We start from the raw sequence: 22,635 nt of genomic DNA, 5'->3' as shown, positions 1-22,635 counted from the left end.
CTATATAAATTTGTTCATGTATTTGTTTCCAAATAGGCATATAATGAGTATTTAACCATAAGGTTATATTTTTGAACACAGATGATATATATGTCTCAATGTCTGGTAGATGAATTCCTCCTTCTTCCCAATTTGGTAGATGTTTATTTAAAGCAATTTGAGGTTTATTTGGGAACCACAGGAAGTTTAATATTAATTTGTTAAATCTTTGGATGATATACTTGGGAGGTGGCAATGAAAAGCTTTGTATTAGATATAATATCGTGGGAAAAATGACTGACTTAATAAGATATAGTCTGCCTCCCATTGTGAATATATATTTGTTCCAGTTAGATATTGCTTGCTCTGTTTTATCTAATGATTTTGTATAATTAAATATAAGTGAGTCTGTTAAATCTTCAAGCAGATCTATACCTAAATATACTATTTTGTTGCCTTCTGCTAGGAATTTGGAATATGTTTTGTTTATATGTTTCTTTTTGGTATTGCATGACATGAATTTTGTTTTGTTTTCATTAAAGTGTAAACTTGAAACACTTTGTAAAGTCTTTTGAGTCATTAAATAAAGTCTGTAAATATTTGTTATTGTCTGAAAGGGTTAAAGGTATGTCATCAGCAAAAAGTTGTAGTTTAAGGTTCAAAGTTTTGTTAATATATATTCCTTTAATGTTATTGTTTGACCTAATTTGATTTGCAAAAGGTTGTATTATTAAGGCAAATAGCAGTGCTGATAAAGGGCAACCTTGTTTAGTTCTCTTTTTAATTTGTATAGATCCTGATCTATATGATCCTAGTTTAACATATGCTATAGATTCTTTATATGGTTAGATGAGAGTGTTAAAATTTGTGGGAAAATTATATCCTTTTAAGACTAATGTTAGAAAGTTCCAGTTAACAGAATCAAAGGCTTTGTTAATGTCTAGAGAAAGTATGTTTAAATCAAATTGTATTTGTTTAGTATAATCTATTAACATCAAAATTCTTTTAAGGTTGTCATATGTATTTCTTCATTTGATAAAGCCTGTTTGGTCTTCATGGATTAACATGGGAAGAAAGTGCTTGATTCTGTCTGCATATATTGCTGTGAACATTTTATAATCTATGTTTAACAGTGGTATTGGTCTATATGATGGGCATTGTTTCTCATCTTTGCCTTCTTTAAGTATAGGGGATTTCAGTGAATATTTCCAGGAGGGTGGGATATTTATATCTTGTTTTACTATGTTATGTACTTTCAGAAGTAAGGATATAGCCTGATTAGGGATTAATTTATACATTTCAGGTAATATATTATCTGGGCCAGGTGCTTTATTTACTTTAAGTTTTTTTAATTTGTGATTTCAGTTCTGTCATAGTAATTGAATTACTTATGGTGTCTATTTGTTCTTGTGTTAACCTAGTAAGAATTTTATTTTCAAGGTAATTTTCTATATCTTTAGTGGGCATTTATTATCGGAGTTGTATTGTTGTCTAAACGCTTCCAAAATATTATTTAGATCTGTTACTTTTTTCTTAGTATTAGGTATATAAATTTCTTTAATTTGTTTAGATTTGATTAATTTTTTTGTTCTGCTTGCTAATTGTTTCTGATGCTTTGGATTTGTAGAATATGAATTTAATTTTATTTTCTCTAGATTAATCATAATCTTATGATGTAATATTTCTTCATATTTACTATTGGTTTGTAATAGTTCCTGAACTAAGTCTGCATTTCCTTTTTGAACTTCCAGCTTCAGTTTATCAGCTTTCTTTTGTAATTCTAAAAAATCTTTATTCCAGGTTTTCCTTTTGTTAATGTACCAAGATAATACCTTCCTATATGTATGTGTGTATATATATATATATATATATATATATATATATATATATATATATATGTATATATATATATTTATGGTTTTAATGAGTCCCAAATATATATTTCACAGATGTCTTCTGTTATGTTTACGTTTAGAAATGTTTTAATTTCTTTTTCAAAGAATTCTTTAAACTGTTAGTTTTGTGATATAAGAGGGTACTCTTGTGATGGGATTTGTATCTGTATACTTAAGTTCTATCTGAAAAACTAGAGCGTTATGGTCAGATAGTGGACAATTTATTATTTTAACTTTTATCAATTTTTGTTATTAAGCCATTTGATATGTATATCCTGTGTATTCTAGAGTTAGTTCTATGCCTGTGTGAGTAAAAGGAATAAATTAATGAGTCTGGGTCAGCAAATTAATTTATATCTTTTATGCACATTGTGTCTGTGAATTTTAAAAGTGCCTTTGGGAATAGGTAGTTTTCTTCCTGCAGTTTTTGAATCTGTGTCCTTGTCATCTATTATAGTTAAAAATCTCTTGCTATTATCAGGCTACCTTTGGCTAAGTGAATTATTTCTTCAAAATGATGCTTAACTGTTTCTAGTTCAAGTCCTAGATTTTTTTATTTAATTCCCTAGACACTAGACCAAACATACCAGCTGTATCACGATAGGTATTAATTATTCTGGGAGATGTGATTTCAGTACAGATTAATATGGCTTACTCCTCTTTTCTTTTGTTTATATTGACAGCTTGCTAGTACTGTGTAGTTGTTAATATTAATATTGTTTATATCTATGTCTACCAAGTGTGTCTCTTGTAAAAATACTATTTGTGGCTTATGTAAGCTTATATATTTGAATAAACTTCTCCTCGTATTACTATTGTTCAGACCACTGACATTTATAGATAAACATTTCATATTTTACTTTGTTTGATTTGTATGAGATTTTATGGAAGCAATTTTGACCCTTGGTTTTGTTTTATAGAAATGCTTTGATTCTTTCTTCATATATGAATTCTGTATATTTCCTGTAGACACCAAACCATTATAATCCCTATCTCCATGAGGTAAAATACCTCTTTGCCTGACTAGTAAAACTACCCAGACAAACCTTCTAACCTTGTGAATAGTGTTTAGACTAATCTCTCTTAACCTCTAAATCAGTATAACATTATTTACATAGCTTAAAAGAAGAATATAATCAGCTAAAAAGTAAAATGTAAACGAAAATATGTGAAAATGTGCATTAAAATATTGTTATCTACACATCTAAATTTCATAACATGCTAACACAGTAACAATGCTCTTATTTTATATATAAGTTTCCAATCAGGATTCAAAAGTAAGACTTCAAACTTAACATTCAGTATTATTTCAAAAATCATGTAGTAGTTTACATGTCATTCTAATACAATCAAGTTGTTTTTGGTTCTTATTAAAGATGTTCCGGTACCTTTATATGATGTTTAGATTAGGTACTTTGTTCAGGTTTCACATTATTTTATATTCTTTCTAAAACATTTAGCAACATTTAATTATATCTATCTTGTCTTATACTTGTCATAAAGATATCTTAATATTAATAATATACTTCTGAATAAATATTTCCATCTGTATACAAGTATGGAGTATATTCTAAAAACAGAGCTATAATAATTGCTCATTAAAACAAATGAAATGACTGACTTTCTAGGTTTGCATGAACCAAATGTCTAATAGCTGTCTGTAACAGAAAAGGGGGCTATGTTCCTGGAACTGGTAGCATCTATTACATTACAGATATAAATAGTTTAATGATGACGTGCTACATAGAGATTGACAAAATGTTGTAACCATATAAAGAACTGTAATGTGTAATGAACAGGAGTTTAAACCTCTGAGGTTTACATACATAATAAAGTATTTAAAACACTTTTCCTTTATACCATCACCAGTCCGTGTCACCTCATCTTGCCAGTACTTCAATAGCAGACACAGGTTTCAGTGTGACAAGTATATCTATATAGGTGATAAACAAGTTTCTTTTTAATGGAAAGGTGTCTAAGTCACAATGCAGTACGTGTTTCAGTGGCTGATAATAAATACTTAACCAGAATACAGCAGCTGCCCTTCTAATTTTGAAAACAACCGTAGAGGATATCTGAAGACTGCTGCAGCTGCTAGTAAGATTTCCACCAAAAATGCCACCTTAAGATTCAGTTTGTTACTCTCTGGGAACTGATGTTCATGATATCCTTACCGATACTTGTATAATGACTTTTAGATGAAATAAAAATCTAAGTCAAATATTGGTCAAAGTGAATCAGAAACAGGGTTGGGACTTGAAACATCAGGTTAAGAAACATGTTAATTAGAGTATAGTCATAACTAGTTTATGTAGCACCCAATTCAGTGACTCAGTTTAACTATATCAAACCTCTTGCTACATATGTGACAAACAGCCTGCTATAGCTATTTCACCATATAAGAAATGTTGTAAGCCTGACTGTAATTGCAGCAGCTGCATTAATTTCTGAATGCTGGTACACAAATCTATAATTATCAAAACACATGTAGTGGTGTAGCAATGTTTTATTGGATCTGTTGACAGTGTTTCTGCTGCACTTGTGTTATAATATCTTCTTTAATATTCAGACCGATCAACTGTCTCTGTGTTGGGAGAATTTACCTATTTTTATATCTGATTTACCCATGCATGTGATATACCCAAGAAAGGCTGCTTGTCATTAAACATTTCTATTTCACTTAATGCTATTCACGTGTTCCAGTAATATGTGTCAGGTGCTCATTTTGTATTTCTGCTTACAGAAGGACAAGCTGGTAGGGGCTCGACGGAAAAGCACCTCATTTAGCATATGTTTTAGTTTTAGTAACTTGTACAGGGTGACTGAAATGTAAAATTCTTATTTGATGTGTTAGGTAGTTTGAATAGCTGAATTTGTGTTTTAACAAGTGTTTATTTACATGCGCTTACGGTTAGCGGTATTGAAATTGTAAAAATCAAGTGTACTTCCTTGTTTTGCATCTCTGCATTATGAGGTTGTGATTACATACTTTTAAGAGACAACGTACGCAGGGGAAAAAATGGTTGCAGAACGTGTTTAACGTTCCTGGTGTGGATAATGCTTTAAAATTCATGTAAACAGCTCGAGAACAGACGGGAAGGAAAATACGATTTTTCTCCTTCTTGAGTAAAGTAATGTTCAAGCGACTATAATGTATTGTTCGCAGTTGTATAATTTGTAAATGTAACTGCTCCTATGTCAGCTACAAAATGCTACTAAGCACAACAAAAACTGAAAGTTTGATTAATTGCTCCTGCAAGTGTTCTGTTTTAGTTTTAAAAATTCCCAATAATAGTAATTAAACCTCTAGTTTAAGGGGGCATGTAATAATAAATTCTAAACATTTTAATAGCCTTGTTAGTTCATTTTATCACGAAGTAATCTAACATTTACATGACAATGAAAAAGTCTCTATGACATCTTGATAATCAGGAATGTTCATTGATAAAGCAACATTTACTAGCTGTTTCTATAAATAATCCAATTAATTTAGAGCATCCAAAACTGAACATTTAGTTTAAGACTACAACCAATAAAAAAGTTCAAATACTTTTTGCAACCCATTTAATCTGTCATATCAAGGACTTATCAAGCATTTGCATGTCAGTGGATGCTCATATAAGGATATTTATATTTGTTATTGCTTTATATGTTAACTATATGGTAATCTTTATATATTTATTTATAAGTTTAACCAAATGAATATGGAAGTAATTGATAAATGACTGTAGTAAAGAAATTGCTCTCTTTTAATAATTCTAATAATAATAAATGAATAACTGTAAAGGGTACCTGTTTCATGTTGGTTTGAAGACAAGAAAATACTCTCTTTTTTTTGTTTTTTTCCCCCAAACATTTACATTATGTAAAATATGAATGTTTATTTGCCCTTTAGTTTTTTCTTCTTTTGTTCAACAGTCTTCCAGTTGTTGGGTTCTGCATTTCTTTTGGGTGTACTGTTTGACAATTCCTTAGATTCTTCTTGTGTTAAGATGTTGTTATTAGAAAGATACTTTATTGCTGAGTCCACTGTTTCAAAGATTTTTATTCCCTCTGGTAGGAAGATTCTCAGTCTTGCTGGAAACAGAAGATGAGTTTTCAGTTGCTTCTTTTATAGAACTTTTATTATTGGTAGGAATCTTTTTCTTTTGGAAACTGCTTTAACAGAATAGTCATTATCAAATCTGATTAAAGCATCATTATACTTGATGGGTGAATTTGCCCGGGCATTTCTTAAGATGAGATCTTTGTCCTGTGTAGAGAAAAGTTTCACAATTATGGATCTCTGTTTATTTTTGACTGAAGAAGTATTTCCAGAGGCTGTTAATGACCTGTGTGCTTGTTCTATGCCATATGAAAAGGCTTCAGGTAATATCACTATGTTTGGTATCCAGGTGGTGAGAAAGTTTGTTATGTTATCTCCTTCTGCTTTTTCTGGTAAACCATATATTCAGATGTTGTTTCTTCTTGTTTGGTTTTCCATATCATCAAGCTTTTTAGTAAGTATGTATTTTGTTGTAACAAAAATTTTGTTTGTTGTTCTTCTATTAGAAGTCTATGTCAATGTCATTTAATGACTGTTCTATAAGTGAAATTTGCCCTTTCAGTTGAATAAACATTTCCTGAAGTTGTTCAAGTTGTTGAGAGCAATTTTCTTTAAAAGTATCTGTTTTGTTATCCATCTTATCTATCTTAATTGTAAGTTCCTGTATATTTGAAATAAGAGAATGCAGTTCCTTTTTGATGGAAGAATCCTGAGTTGAGTTCTTGAGATGACTCATGATGTATAGCTGAATGTGGTGTTGTCTTTCCAGTGGTTAATTTGACAGGAATTATCCAAAGATAAACAATAACATTTCTTCTGTAGATGCTCCAAAGTATTAAGAATTAGTTAATAGTAGAAATTTCCTGAAATTGTTCCTTATTTCATAAAATTCCTGTCAGGAATAGTAATGAGGTAAGAGAGCTGAGAGAACGTGCTGCTAACTGATTACCATCTTGGCCACGCCCCCGGTTGCCATCTTTTTGATGTCCAAAGTGAGATATTCTTGCAGAAACTTGAGATTGTGCATGAAAAAAAACACGAAATCATTACATGAGTAAGAATCATTTTCATCTTGCTGCCAGAAATAGACTCTGTGATGTGGAGTGTTGGTTAGTTATAATACTTTATATTATATTAAGATGACTTAAATGTAGTATCACAGCTTTCTGTGACATTTAGAGAAAAGTCAGAATTTTTTTTCTTGTAAAATAGCCAACTGTTTGCTTTTCATGCCCCAAACTGCCCAAACTAGTACTGCTCTACAGAAAGAGAGATGGGTGGTAAACCTATCAACTTCTTGCCACTAACACTGTTTCTCTTCCCCTCTTGCAGTAAACCCAGGCCCTGAAAACTCACCAGTTAATCTCAATAGCAAAGAACCACCCTTACAAAATTGTGAATTAACTAATCCTCCTTCATGTACCACCTCAAACTGTACATCTTCCCAGCTGTTGCTGCCCTCTCATTAAACTACTACCTATACATACAAGTAAAACTAGCATATCAAGCCCCTCACTCCATTATTATCCCAGTTGTCTTCCAAATAAATTGAGTATTGTCACTATCAACTGCTGCAGCATTTATTGACAATGTTTTTTTTTTCAGCGTGTCATAGCTGTCCAAATATTTGCACTATGTATGTATAGGTTCACACTGTATGAACCATAGCTGAACTTTTACTTAAGTTTTATGTCATTCATCTGTATTAGGTTTTGTAATAACTTTATTTAACTGTAACCATATTGTATCAAAGTAGAATTTTTCTCTTTGGGCCTCCACTGAAAATGGGATATTAATCCCTGATGGACTTTCCCAGTAAACAAATGTTAAATAAATAAATAAAGGCAATGGAAAACAGTTTCACAACACTGTCTAGTATATATTGATCTGCTGTCATCAGTAGGACTAATTGCATAGCAAGATTGTGGCAGTACCTGACAAGAGAACTGCATTTTTCTCCATGTCTGTGACATGTCATGCAGGTGGAGACAAATCCTTTGCCAAAGTATGAGAGAAATTAAGTTTAAAAATGGGTGGGCTTTCCCTTCCTTTGATTCCAAGGCAAAGAAATGAAATGCAATCTAAAGGTTGAGTTAAACTACAGGAGAAAGTGAACTTTTCCTTTAAGTGGGAGTAGAAGTCAGAAGCATAAACAGTGGCTTTAGCAACGGGATCCATCAGAGAAGGATTACAGTGGGAACTTGAGTCATCAGATAACTGAAAAAAGTTTACTTTTGAGTAGACTCTAAACAGAAAGGTATTTGCAAGACGAAGTACCACCTGATTTAAAAGGAAAGACAAGTGAAAGTGAAACATATGAAGGTGTGCAAGAAGTAGCCATATTTGTGAGGATAAGATTAAGTGTATTAAGAGTACCTAGTTGGATGATTAAATGCTAACATCCTTATATACACTTAGTTATAACGTCAAGGAAGTGTTGGGTATGCCATCTACTGTTAGTGCAGGTCATCCAGTTAATTGATAGCTGTAGTCCCCCAGTAGAACAGTAGGTGTAATGGTGATTTCTGCTAAGATTTTAAGATAACTGTCATGCTCAGAAGAGTCATAGAGGGTATTGTATATCTACGTATGTGGGGTCATGGCCTTTTTTAACTACGCCTATTCCAGTAGGAGCATTTAAAATAGGCTAAGTCATTTGTGAAGAGTTGTTGAATTTCTTGATGCAGCAGACTTTGAATGTATGGTGCTACCAGCAGAACCATGTCAGTGACAAAGTAGTGTGACTAATTCTATCTGTATTTGTGAGATCATAGAGTCTTTATCTGGCTGTACTACGAAGAATAAGTTAAAAGTTTCAACTCAAAGTGCATTTTGCAAGAATGTAGAGTCATTAGGCTGACCTGTACCACTGTAAACATAAGTCTCATTCTTATGTGCTTGTAAGGCTGAATGCTTACTTTAATTTGTGAATGGTTGCTACTACATATGTACCTTAACTTCATCACAGTTTCCTTATAAAGCTAATAAAGTAATGAGATCTGTTGCAGAGTTAGTCTCCTGTTGTTGAAGTGACACCCTGACCCTATGTGCAGAAATGAGAATAAAGGGGGTGTGGGTGAATGGATGTACTGGCATCCTGTCCGGAATTCTTTCTTGTCTTATGTCTTTTGCTTGCTGCGATGATTTTGGCACCCTAGAACCCTGAATTGGATTAAGTGGGTACTGAAAATTAAATACTTTTAAACACAGTGTGCATAAAATGCATAAAACATACTGTGTAAATGCAGACTTGTTTATATTTGTAGACCAAATCAAGTCATTGTATTGTAACAGTATTCATACTTGGGAAACATAATAACATTTGCCTTTCTTTCTTTCTTTTTCTTTTTTTTTTTTTTGTTGGTTAGGAGAATAATCCAAATTATTTCAGCTGGGATTCAGTAGTCTCAGATGAGTCAAGCTATGAGGATGAAACTCCATATGAATACTTCTCTACTGATTCCTCGGATATGCAGAACTTTGATGACCCCAGACAGAACTCAACTAGCAAGAACAAAAAGAAATATACTTACAAAAATAAAAAGAAGTATGGGTTCAAACCTGAGTACAAGATTAGGTGCGCACGGAGGCAGGAAACAAAAGTTGCACAATGTCACTTCTGTGGAAGGAATTGTGTCTGCATAGAATACTTAAATATGCACCTGGAAGGGTATCACGCTATTGTTCGAGTCCCTGTGAAGTGCCCTTGTGGTGTTCAGCTGGACACGTTGAACAGCATCAACAGTCACTTTGCATCTTGCAGAATGATGTCATTTGGCTGTGCGTGGTGTGAGCAATCCTTCCACTCGCTCTCAGAACTCAACGTGCACTGGAATAGCCACAATCAGCCAGATCTGTACTCAGAACGTTTTGACTTTGACCTGAAAACAACCCAGCCTCTATTCAACATGTTAAACCACCATTCTCAGCCTTGTAAATCTCCACAGAATAATAAACAGTCCTCACAGCTTCAGAACAACCCGGTACATGACAAAGGATGTAAGCTGCCTGCTATCCAGTCTAAGCATGTTAACCAGGATTATGGAAACATTAACACAGTTACTGAAAATCCCGGGTACTTTGGAGTGGACCAAGGCAAAGTTTATCAAAAGGCAGGTACATTTATGCCTATAGTAACTAGTGTACAGAAGAGTTGTGGGAGTCAAGTAAGTAGACAAAGTGAACTGGATAGAAATTTTTTAATCACAAGAATAACTTCAGGGGAAATTTCCAAATTTTTCCCCGAGGGAATTTTGCTAACCCCAAATGAGCTTCCTGTCAATAGTGAAAGTGACTTGGTACGATACTGTCCAGTATGTCAGATTAATTTTCTTACTGGTAAAGATGAACTAGAATGTGTGTGTATCTCATGCTGTGAGCCGCTAGTGGAAGGCTTTTGTTTGTCTGTAAATGAAGGGAGCCCACCTCCGTGTGATCAGCAGAGTGAGTATTCAAGGCAGAACCAAGAAAATCAGCACTTTGGTCACCTGCCCCATGAGAAGTCTTTTTTACCTTCTGCAGGCAGTGAGACATCCTCTGTGCAGGTTGATACTGAAATGAATCTCAAATTCTACAGTGTGAGGAAACGGTCTGATTTTGATGAAAATACCTGTAGTTTTGAGAATCAAGCCGACACCCATTTCATATCTGTTGGGTTATCAGAAGCTGAAATCAGTGGTTGCAAGAAGGTTCATTACCAGGGCCAACATTCTACTGATGAAAATTCTGTTTGGACACCAAGGTCTGACTGCTTGCACAAGTTGGAATCTGATGTCATTTGTAAGAACGAGCCAGAAGATCACGAGGCATTTAGCACCAATGTAAACACTTCTTGTATAGCAGGTTGTCATTGCCACCCAGAGAGAGAAGAACACATGATGTGCAAGACCTGTAAGGCATCTCTCAGCAAGGGCACCTATAGACTAAGTCCATGGTTGATAACTGTGCATTTTTGTCAGAATTGTAAAGGAGCATGGAGGAATAAAAATCTGGAACTACTGACTTTGCAGAAGTCGTTTTGGAAACCTTTGTATGCGGTATTTGCGAGGAGGAGTTCTCTGAGAGAGTAAACTGTATAAGACATTTGGCCAATCACTTGAAGAGAACAAATGCCAATTCTTACATAATAGATGGCAAGGCAGGAGAGAAAATATTCCCGTTTCAGTCAACCACTGAATGTTCTCCATCTATAAGAGATGAACTGCAGACTTCTGATAGGGACTTTCCAAAGGCTTGTCATAAGGAAATATTACAAGGCATTACAGGACAGCAGCTGGCAAAACATGAAACTGTTATTTTGGCAGATGGCAAAGAGATGTATGACCCATGTACAGGTATTGATAGTAAACTTTTTAGAGTATTAACAAATAAGGAAGGGGTAAAGGTGCAAGCAAGTTATGTGGTTAATAATCCTGATGTGCCAAACACCAATAACATGGAAGAGTTAGAGGAAGTATTGGCACTTCCAAGAAAAACGGAACTGTGGATGGGAGCTGCTAATGTGGAAGAGCAGTATACACAGAAAGTTCACAGACAGAGGAACGACAGTCATAAACAGATTCGCACAAAGGGCATGCCCGGGCTTCCATCTTTGATGAAACAAAAAGGTACAGCGTTTCGATGGTCAAAATACAAGAAACATTCTAAAAATAGCATGATAGGACTTCAGTCTTTGAAATTAAAAGCTGCAGCAGCTCAACAGCTGAAATACAAAACAAAGTCTAAGTGCAGGATATGCCAGGTTGCTCACAACCAGCTGATGTCAGATAGAGGGCCCAAACTTCATAAGTGTGACTGTGGGAGAGCCTTTAGAAGCTTGCTACACTTATTACGGCATCACTTATTTCACCTTCAGAGCACTGTGTTCAACTGCACAGCATGTGGACAGTCCCTGAAAGGCTTCAGGAATCTTGAGAGACATTCTGAGAGGCATCAGAATATAATGTATTTTTGCTGCCCATGTGGGGAGGAGTTCAGAAGATTTCCTGGTTATCTTTGGCATAAATTAAAAATAACTTGTCTACGTCTTAGGTATTAATGGTACTCTAGTTTTCTATTACTGTAACATTTACAATTTTTATATGGTGCCAGTGCTATTTTCCAGACTCTAAATTTTCACAAAAAGTTCTTTATTCTTGACTGTCAGTGACCCTCTAACACATTTGCTAGTATCAGTTTTCATCATATTGGTCACTGCTTCTGTAGCCTTAGTTATATGGGTTATATCCTACCTGGATATAACAGCTGGCCAGATTCCAAAGCTACGGGGCACCTTCCATACACACAAACTGTCAGGCAGCTTGAGCTAAGCTGACTAAAACACAAGATTGGGTGCCAAACCCTTCAGAGCTTTACTGCTGCTAAAGAGTACACTCCTCTATGGCTTTCGAGGATTGATGGTTGGCTTGGTGCTGTTCTGTTGCTGGGCAGATAAGTTGTCTTTGTGGAAAAACCTACCATTTTATGAATATTGTTTGTGTTTTATCACTTTCCTCTTCATGAAAGTTATTTTAAAGCTAGGAGTTTGTGTTTTAATGGGCTGACATGAGACTGTATTATACATTTAAACAGGAGCACTGTTTTTCCAGTTTATAAGTTGTGTAAAGTAACTGAAAACATTTTTTCTGTGGAGAAATTGCATCTGTTTTACTTTTTTGTGGCTGGCAAAGTATTTTAAAGTGCTTTACTGCGTTTCTGTGAAAAAGGGATTTTTAAAGATTTGTAGTTTTTACTGGCATTTACTACTTATGTTCACTGGCAAAGAAGCACCATTTGCTGCTTGACCATAAAATAAACTATTGGTCCCATGCTCAGTCCTTTTTCCAGCCACAAAAAGAAAAAGTTAAGCAAACAGCCTTTGCCACCACACCAGGCTAGCAATTTGTCTCAGCCATAGGTGGGTGCCTATGCTGTGGCCATTTGTTATATTTCAAACCATTCATCTTTTACCCAGTATCCCTCTGGTGTAGCACCTACAGTCATTATGGACTGCGGTTAGCCAGGTTCTGTGTGGCTGTTGGGGTCCCCCTCACTGAGCAAGGGAGAACTACTGTTGTCAGGCCTGACAGACAGAACATTGAGGGCTTTTGTGTTGTATTGTGTCAGAATGCTGTGCCCATCCTTGGGGAAGTTGCTGCTGCCATTAGTAACATGGTTGGCCCCATTTTTCCTGTAGGAGAAACAAAAAGCTACGCATGTGTGTCAAAGGAAAAATCAAAGATCAATGCAGCCAAGGTTCAGTTAAGATTCCTTTATTCTTGTACAAGGAGACAAAAATGCAGTTCAGAAATTTATCTGACATTATACAGGAAATCCTTCATTATTATACTGTTCTGTAAGCCATTGCCCTCTAAGCTGACGTAGTCAAATACAACTCTTAGCATTGTTCTAAAACAGGTGTTTACTAAGTTTTTCTGCTGATATAACAATTATAAATGTTCCCATGAGAAAGTTTTCTCAAAAACAACGTGGCCTTGCTGACCACCAGTCTGTAACAATTCACTCATATTCGGTGTTACAATTCGTGATTCTTTCCTACTTTGAGCACAAAGCATATACTGATTACAGCCTATAGTCTTATCTAGTTCCTCTACAGCTGCAGTGTTCACTCAACACGAACAAGGTTATTTGCCTAAGTCTAATAACATTTCAGAATGCTGTATTCTATTCTCCTAATGCTAGCAAAATCATCTGTTTCTCAGTGTATGAACAAGGTCATTCACTGAGCTGACCAGAAGCAAAGTCAGAAAGTACATGCAATTATTTCCAAGCCTGTAACAGAATAAATGTGTTAACCCTTTTAGGCTTCTAATACAGCAAGCATAATGCTAATACATATATGAATACATATTTTACTATATATGTGAATACATAATCTGAAGTAGGACTTCATTTGTCAGCAACCTTTGAGATACGGATCCGAGCCGGCAACTTCTATCACAGCATAGATCCGAGCTCCTAGCTCCTCCCTTTACCCATAATCCCCTGCCAACCCTGACTGACCTCAGATCTAGTTTGCCGCTCTTCAAGCAACAGCTAGATTCCAGAGCTCTTGGTGATTCTGTGAGAAAAACAGTTTTCAACTCTTTCTTATATTTCTTAAGCGAGTGTCTGTGTGTGTGTTTAGGTTTCCCCTTAACGCTAATTTCTCTTCCTTTTTTAGCTTAAATTAGCTTAAATTTTAATTTAATTTTCCTCCCTGCCCTCGCTGGTCGCAGTGTGTGTGTGTGTAGTGTGTAGGGGCTTAGTGAGTGTGTTTTACTTTCAGTGATGTCGGAGGCCCCTAAAGCCATTTTTCGAAATGCACCGAGTGTGGTCACAAGCTTTCACCGGCTGATGGCCACACTCGGTGCGTTAGGTGCCTTGGGGTTGAACACCTCTCTTCGGGTTGTGCGATTTGCGCTGCGTTCAACCCCAGGGCACTTAAGGATCGGAGGTTGAAGCTGGTTCTGGCAGGCCTTTTGCTTCACTTCTGTGACCGTTACCCAGTCTTTGGTAACGGCCACTCCTGCCCCCCTCCCTACGACCGGGACTCCACCTCCCACTGTGGCTTCGGAGGTGAGGGAGGCCAGGAAAGAGAAGCGGAGGGAGAAGCACCTTAAGCGGCGGGCCGAGGACTCCTCCTCGGCCCCGCCTGCCAAGCGTGCTTCTCCCTCCAGGGTGTCTGGTTCACCTTCTCCTCGGATCCGATCCCCTTGCTTCTCACCAGGACCCGAGGAGGAGGTGACCCGGTCCCCATCGAGGTCATCGAGGCGGCACTCCAGGCCTGCCTCGGTGGCCTCCTCGAGGTCCACATTCAGTATGTCGGACGCGGACATGGACCGGATGATGAGGAGGTTCATCCAGGCCCAGATGCAGATGGGAGTGCTCTTGCCTCCCCCCCCCCTTCCAGGGGGGAGCTCGACCCCTTTTTTCACCCTATAGCTCCTTCTCCGACCCGCCTCCCGGGTTCGGAGCTGTCGGAGCTGAGCTGCGTTGGATCCGGGGGTGGGTCGGAGCCATCAGTGCTGGGCATTTCGGCTCCGACTATTCCCTCGAGTTTGTTGGATCCGACCACTCGGAGCCGTGGGCCGAGCTTCGGATCCGAGGGACTCGGTGTGCTTTCGGCCCCGTCCCGGTCGGAGCGCGCGGGTCCTTCGAATCTGATAGTCTTGGCTCCAGGTCCGATCCCCGCCTCTGATACGAGTGGGAGTCGGATCTCGGATCCGTCAGAGAGCGGCTCCCCCTCGGCTTTCGCAGTGGTGGAGAGGGTGCTGTTGAGTGCATCCAGACCCCCGGTCCTGGCTTCGGCTCCCCCCTGCACTCCCTCTCAGCTGGTCCTGACTCCCCTCACCCGGCCTTCGGGGCAGCCTGCTTCAGCGCCTCTAGGTGTTCCATTGGAACAGGATATTGCTGGTGAGGACTCCTCGGACAGCCCCCCCGAGGAGGTTCCTCGCAAGTCGAAGTGCAAAAGGAGGCACGTGGACTCCCCTGAGTCCCTCACTGAGGATATGGACTTAGATGAAGGGGAAGGCTCCCCAAGGTCACCCCCCGAGGATGTCTCCTTTGGAGACATCATGGAAATGCTCAGAATCAGGGGGGGTGGTCTGCCCCCAAGGCTTCCTCTGATGAGTCCGTATTCGTAGAGGCATTCAAGGCAGGGCCATCTACCTCTTGGGTGTCCCCTCCCCCCGACCCCTTAGTGGATCTTATAGCCACTAGGGCTTGGAGGGAGCCGGACACTGTAGAGCCTGTTCCCAAGCGCCCAGACAAAATTTTGAGCCCCCCGTCAGAGAGAACCCATTGGAGCAGAGGTCCCCCTGTGGATGCCATGTTGGTGGCGGCAGCCACCAAGAGAGTGTTGGCTCAGGAGAGCCCCATGGTTCATCCGCCAAGCAAGGAGTCTCGCGTGATGGACCGCCTTGGGAAGTGGGCCTTCAGTTCAGCGACCTTCTCCTTGAGGGCCATGAACTATATGGCACACGTCATTCGGATGCAGCGGGATCTAATCAAAGAATACGCTGCCTCCCCCCTGGGGTCCATGTCGGAAGGGGACAAGCAACTGTACTCCTCCCGAATGTCCACCCTATGTTCTATTTCCAACACCTCTATGTGGCTCTTCTCACGCCACTGAGGGAGTCGCTAGAGCAGGCGGAGTCGGGCTGGTCATGAGGAGGCAAGCCTGGCTCCGACATTGTGACTTCTCGGAACCCTTTAAGGCGTCATTTGCGAATGCGCCTTTTGATGGTTCTGCATTGTTTGGCAAAATCGTTCGCGACACCCTTGTCCAGAGCGAGAAAGCCGGGAAGACGTTGTCTGCCGTCGGAGTCCGCATCTCTGCTCCCCAGAGGTCCTTTACCAAGAACCAAAAGGGTCAGAAGAAAATGTGGTTCCAGAAATCACATCAATCCCAGTCTGCCCCGGACAACCAGTCCTCTCGTGGCAGAGGAGGACAGGGAGGATGCTGCCCTAGAGGCAGAGGGGGGCCCAGGAACTTTGGGTCCAGAGAACCTTTCTCTGAGAGGCCCATGCAGAACCCCTGAGGGGTTACCCAGCTGCTCCACTCTGGAGGCAGTCGGGGGACGTTTCTCGAGACACCTAGCAATGTGGGAGTCCATAACAACGGATCGCTGGGTGCTTCATGTTATATCCAGAGGATACCAAATTCCCTTTCTTGTAACCCCCAGTATCAGATGCCTCCCCGATGTGCCACCCAATCAGAGGGAGGCGGCTGCTGCATAAATTCAGCAGCTCTTTACAAAAAAGAGCCATCCAGCCCGTCCTCCCAGATCAGCACGGATCAGGGTTTTGCTCCAGGTTCTTTCTGGTGCTAAAAAAGACAGGGGACGCAAGGCCCATCTTGGACATCTCTCTCTTGAACCTGGCAGTGCCAAAAGTAAAGTTCCGGATGGTCACTCTGCAATCTATCCTCCCACTACTAAGGGAGAACGACTGGATGCGCTCAATAGACCTCATGGATGCGTACTATCATATTCTCATGGACAGGCGCTCCAGGAGGTTTCTCTGCTTCCGGCTGGGAGCCAGCCATTTCCAGTTCAGGGCCCTTCCCTTCGGTCTCACCTCAGCCCCCAGGGTGTTCACCAAGGTCTTGGCAGTGATAGCGGCCCACCTGAGACCCCAGGGAATTTAGGTCTTTCCGTACCTGGACGACTGGCTCCTTACCACCCCAGTAAGGCATCTTCTTTGCTCACGCAGGGATTATTTCTTCAATCTGGCTCCACTCTTAGGGTTGACCATCAACACGGCCAAATCCTCCCTGGCTCCTACACAAGTATTGGATTTCATGGGGGCGAGGTTGGACTCCAGACTGATGCTTGTTTTCTTGACTCCAGATCGGCTTCAGAACCTGAGGTTGCATGTGCAGGCCATCCTTCAACTTCAAGCTCCTTCGGCGGAATTGGTCCTGAGGGCTCTAGGGTCCATGGTGGCAGCAGTTCCGCTGCTGCCATTGGCCCGGTTGAATATGAGGGTCATACAATGGACCCTCCAGGTACAATGGTCCCTATATCGCAATCCCCTGTCTCATCCCATCTCCCTAAGCAGGGTTTGCAGAAGGTCGCTCATGTGGTGGCTCCAGTCCTCCAATCTCCACACGGGATGTCCCTTCTCGCTGCCTCCGCCAGTCGCCACAGTGACCATGGACGCTTCTCACCTGGGGTGGGGGTGGGCACTATTTGGGCAGAACAGTCCAAGGCTTGTGGAACGACATAGAGACCTCTTTGCATATCAGCGTCCTGGAGATGAGGGCGGTGCTTTTGACGTTGCAAGTGCTTCACAACCCTCTTCCAGTGGGGACGATTGCAGTACAGACGGACAACATGTCAGTCGTCTGGTACATCAACAAACAGGGGGGAACCAGGTCTTACCCACTCTGCCGCGAGGCCATGAGAGTGTGGGAATGGGCGATATCCACCAACCGCTTTTTCATCGCAATGCACATTCCGGGACGGTCCAACATATTAGTGGACAGGCTCAGTCGTACTATCCTGACTCCTTACGAGTGGTCTCTCAATCCTCTAGTGGCAGAGCAAATATTTGCCCGAAGGGGGCGACCTTGTTGCGATCTTTTTGCCTCTCACTCAAATACCAAATGCAACGATTACTTCGCTCTGATCCCCCCTCCGGGGGAGTCCCCAAGAGACTCTCTAGTTCATTCTTGGCCTCCCGGTCTGCTTTATGCTTACCCGCCTCTGCTCCTGACATTGAAACTATTGCAGAAAGCCAGTCAGTTGGGGAGCAAAATGATCCTCATTGCCCCATTCTGGCCTCGTCAGACGTGGTTCCCTTACCTATGGTCTCACCTGATTCATCCGCCCTGGATGCTGGATCCCCTTCCGGATCTCATTTCACACCCCCCTGGGTCTTCCAACCCCGAACCTGGCCAACCTAAAGCTGATGGCTTGGTTGCTCCAGTTCCACTCCTGATAAGGACTCCCGGAATTTCATCTCCAGTCAAAGCCATCCTAGTAGCAGCTCACAAGCCCTCCACCAGAAGGGTCTATCGGAGTAAATGGAAACGTTTTTCCATTTGGGTGGAGCACCGTCATTTAGATCCCTTCACGGTGCCGGTAGCGTCGGTCCTAGATTTTCTATCTTCTCTCTTTCACCAGGGGGCTAGTTCTTCCACGGTCAAAGTGCAACTTGCAGCAATTTCACACTACCATGTAGGTCAGGAGTCAGGGCCTCTTATTACTTCCAAACTGTGTAAGACCTTCCTTAAGGGTGCCTTCCGTCTCAGGCCCTCGGTCAAGGAGGTGTTACCCCCATGGGATTTATTCCTAGTTTTACAGGCCTTGACTAGCCCCCCTTTCGAGCCGGCAGCCACTGTTGATCTTAAATACCTCTCTTGGAAAACGGCCTTTTTGGTGGCCATAACTTCAGCCAAGAGGGTCTCGGAACTCCAGACTCTCTGTGTCAAACCACCGTATTTGGTCTTCCACCTAGACAGAGTTCACCTCAGGATCAGTCCGTCTTTCCTACGTAAGGTATCATCGGAAGCTAACATCAATCAATCTGTTAATCTTCCAGTATTCTTCCCCAACTATCAAAACAAAGGAGAGTATAAGCTGCACTCTTTAGGCATGCACAGACAACTACTGGTCATAGGCAATCCGATCAGTTGTTTGTCTCCTTTGCCAAAAACAACTTCGGCAAGGCGGTTTCTAAGGTTACCCTCTCCCGATGGATATCTAATTGTATTCTCTTAGCATATCAGAGCTCGGGAAGGCCTGCACCTCGGAGTCCGTGCTCATTCTACGAGGGCCATTGCTACATCGGCTGCTTTCAAGGATAGAGTTTCTCTGGATGACATTTGTTCCGCAGCCACTTGGGCTTCATCTCATACCTTTATCAGCCACTACAAAGTAGATATTGTCTCCCGAGGTAGGGCATCGTTTGGCTCTGCAGTGCTCCGGAATGTCCTTCCATGAAGGCCACCCAAGATTTAGGTAGCTGTGGACTCTGTCCCAAAGGTTGCTGACAAATGAAGTCCTACTTCAGGTTAAGAAGTTATGTACTCACCATAACGTTTCATCTAAGTAGGTATCTTCATTTGTCTGCAACCACCCCCCCTCCTTCCCCCTGACCAAAATGATCCTACTTGGGGTTCTTTAGATTAGTTCCCTCTGGGACACAGTACTAGCTGTGCTATGGGGCAAACTTGATCTGAGGTCAGTCAGGGTTGGCAGGGGATTATGGGTAAAGGGAGGAGCTAGGAGCATGGATCTATGCTGTGATAGAAGTTGCCGGCTTGGATCCGAGATCGGATCCGTATCCCAAAGGTTGCAGACAAATGAAGATACCTACTCAGATGGAACGTTATGGTGAGTACATAACTTCTTATTTTTCTTACGTTTCCCCCCTATTAACACTTTTATTCTCTTCAAAAGCATAAACAGTTAATTTCTTCTCCTAACCTCTTCCGCTTGGGATTTGCGGTTAGGTGAGTCATTTAGTTTAAACTTCTGAAAGCATTTCATTTTCCAGTAATTTATCAACCTCAGTGTTTTGATACAAGGTTTCAGATACTGACATGTCTATCAATTCTTTAATCAGTTTTTTTCATGCAGGGTATGCCACAACATCCATACACTCCCAACAGGAGTATCCCCACACAGACCGCTATTAATATGTTTATTATGAAGGTACCCCACCCCCCAAACAGATTCTGGAAAAAGTCCATCAGTGGGTTGGAGCTTGGTTTGGTCATGGCTGACACTTGCTGTATCACTTCAAGGTGGTCATTTATCTCGTGCTGGTAATCAGGAATTCTTTGATTCGCCGCTAGGGTGAAGTCAAGAGCCATACGGTTCTAGAGCAATACAGTTCTCATAGCATTCAGTTCATCAGTTATCAATTCAAGAGCAGAAAAAGTTGCATTACTCATTACTTCGAGAAGTTTAGACAGTTTTCGCAGTTCCCAAATCGATTTTGCCGCTCCATATGCTGGTAATATGCCTGCCCACGATATGACAGCATCACTCAAGTCCATGTGCGTCAGCTTGGTATCCACGGTATGATGGTCTTTCCAGCCCGCCTCGATCCGTCCCACTGGATTCTCAGGCTTTCTGACAGCTTTCTTGGCTACATCTCGGGTATTTCGAATATTTCCCTGAGGCAAAACTGCAGTGTGTCGTATGGCCGGAACCAGGTACCCCAAAAAACAACTGCCGGACCAATTCTCAGGTAACCATTTATATGCTTTCTTATCACACACAAAATAACAATCCTCTACCTTAGTAGTTACTTTACTACGAAATGGCTGCCCTGCATAAAACATTTTCCTATCTATTATAGAGAGTTGCTTAAAAAGAATAGGATTATGATGCACATCACCAATAGTCTTGTGCATGGACTCGAGAAATGAGTTATAATTCGAGTTACAAACTGTATCCATTCTGTTTGCTTTGGTATAACATTTGTAATGTACAGTCACATTGCACCTGCTCCAACCCACTTGAATTGTGTCATTCTTATAAAAACATACAATTCCCTTTTGTGTTGCAGGCAAATACAATGCTACCTTATTATGTGCTTTGATAGTTACAGTCTCATAAACCAAATTTTCCCAGGTCTCTTTGACCCCTGGGGGGAGTGCAGTCATTAGTAACCCCCCCGTATGCTGTTGGTATGGCTGTGCAAATCCAGCAATTCGAAACATTAAAAGTCTCAGCATATACACGTGTAATTGCCTGATAAGTGTTAAAGTTTGGGTGCCAGTCTATGGACGACTCATCTCGTTTATTCAGTTCAGCTGGTGTGGCCGGAAAAAGGATGGGCCACAGCAAAAAGATTATTGTTATCAGTACAGTCAACAGGATAATCATGCATTACTTCTGGGGTTGTTCTGCATTCCTGTTTGCTCTAGATTTTGTCATGTTTAGTCTTTTTGTGGAACAGCAAGATTTTTATATAGCTCAAAGTTTTTGCAAAGTTTACAGTGTGTCAAATGGATCCAAGAGGATTTCTCACCGATCTTGACTGCTGTGGGTGTCAACAAGAGGACCTGGTAAGGTCCCTCCCACTTTGGTGAGCTCCAATTCTTCCGCTTGATGATCTTCACCCAGACCCAATCGCCTGGGGCTACTGTCACTTCCAACGGTTGATTTGGCTCTTTACCTGAAACAGAAAACTGCAAAAGATGTTTATAGTTCAGCATACGTCCCATATATCTTGCTAGTGTACAGTCTGCTTCCTGGTCCGTGGGCATGAGAGATTTCCACTGAGGGGTATAGTATGCCCTCCCAAATATTATCTCAAAAGGAGTCAATCCTTTCGCATTTGGAACCATTCTCATGCTCAACAGTGCCAGGGGCAGGCAGTACACCCAATTCTTCTGTGTATCTGACATCAACATCCTAAGCTAGTTCTTTAAAATCCCATTGTGACTCTCCACCAACCCTGCAGATTGAGGATGGATATGCACAATGTTTTTTTAAAGAAATTCCAAAATATCTACTGAGTTGCTGTGTAGTTTGATTTACGAAATGTGTGCCATTGTTACTGTAGATCCTTTCCGGTATACCAAATCTAGGAATAATTTCTTTAACCAGAGCCTTTGCAACTGTAGCTGCATCTAGATTTTTAGTCAGAAAAGCTTCCACCCATTTGGAAAACATATTTACAATGACAAGGCAGTAACGTTTATTTTCACATTTACTCAATTCTATGAAATCCATACAAATAGTATGAAACGGATATGGTGGTGTAGGGAAACTCCCTTGCTTGAGCTTTAACGCCCCTTGTGCATGATGTTTGTTACAAGTGTGGCATGATAAACAAAATTTTTTTGTATAGTTTGTAAATCCATATGTAGTGAATACCCAGTTGACTAACTGTACCATCCCCCTGTTGAGACATGGCATTGCACATGGCTCAACAAAGCTGCATATCTAAACAAATTAGATGGCAATATTGGTTTTCCTTCTTTGGAGATGTACAGTCCTTTCTTGAGGAGTGCTCCTCACCTTACCCACTTTTGTTTTTCTGCCTGTGTAGTAAGTGTTTGCATAGTTTTCAACATTTCTAAGTCTAAAATCTCAGAAGGTTGTAATTCCTCGTTCAAAAGAAATGCTTCTGAGGCTGCTTGCTTTGCAGCTGTGTCAGCTCTCGCATTGCCTTTTGAAATCCTATCTTGTTGTTTGGTGTGAGCTATGCATTTACAAATAGCTACTTTCTGAGGTAACTGAATTGATTCTAACAAATCTAAAATAAACTGTG

General features: G+C 40.5%; 1 protein-coding gene across 2 annotated transcripts in view; it reads left to right on the top strand.

Moving 5' to 3' along the window:
• LOC122809238 overlaps positions 1–11,944 on the top strand; it is an 82,978-nt gene extending 71,034 nt beyond the window's left edge. For both annotated transcript variants that reach the window (XM_044080553.1, XM_044080552.1), the window contains one exon: positions 9,288–11,944. In XM_044080553.1, coding sequence (XP_043936488.1) covers positions 9,288–10,988 — 1,701 coding nt within the window. In that variant the 3' untranslated portion in view covers positions 10,989–11,944. The remainder of the gene's footprint in view (positions 1–9,287) is intronic.
• Positions 11,945–22,635: the final 10,691 nt, after the last annotated feature.

The sequence above is a fragment of the Protopterus annectens genome, chromosome 8.part0 (genome assembly GCF_019279795.1).
Source record: "Protopterus annectens isolate FY-2018-M chromosome 8.part0, PAN1.0, whole genome shotgun sequence".
In the NCBI taxonomy this organism is placed as follows: domain Eukaryota; kingdom Metazoa; phylum Chordata; order Ceratodontiformes; family Protopteridae; genus Protopterus; species Protopterus annectens.
The sequence above is the reverse complement of the archived record's forward strand: the minus strand, read 5'-3'. Positions and strand labels throughout refer to the sequence as shown.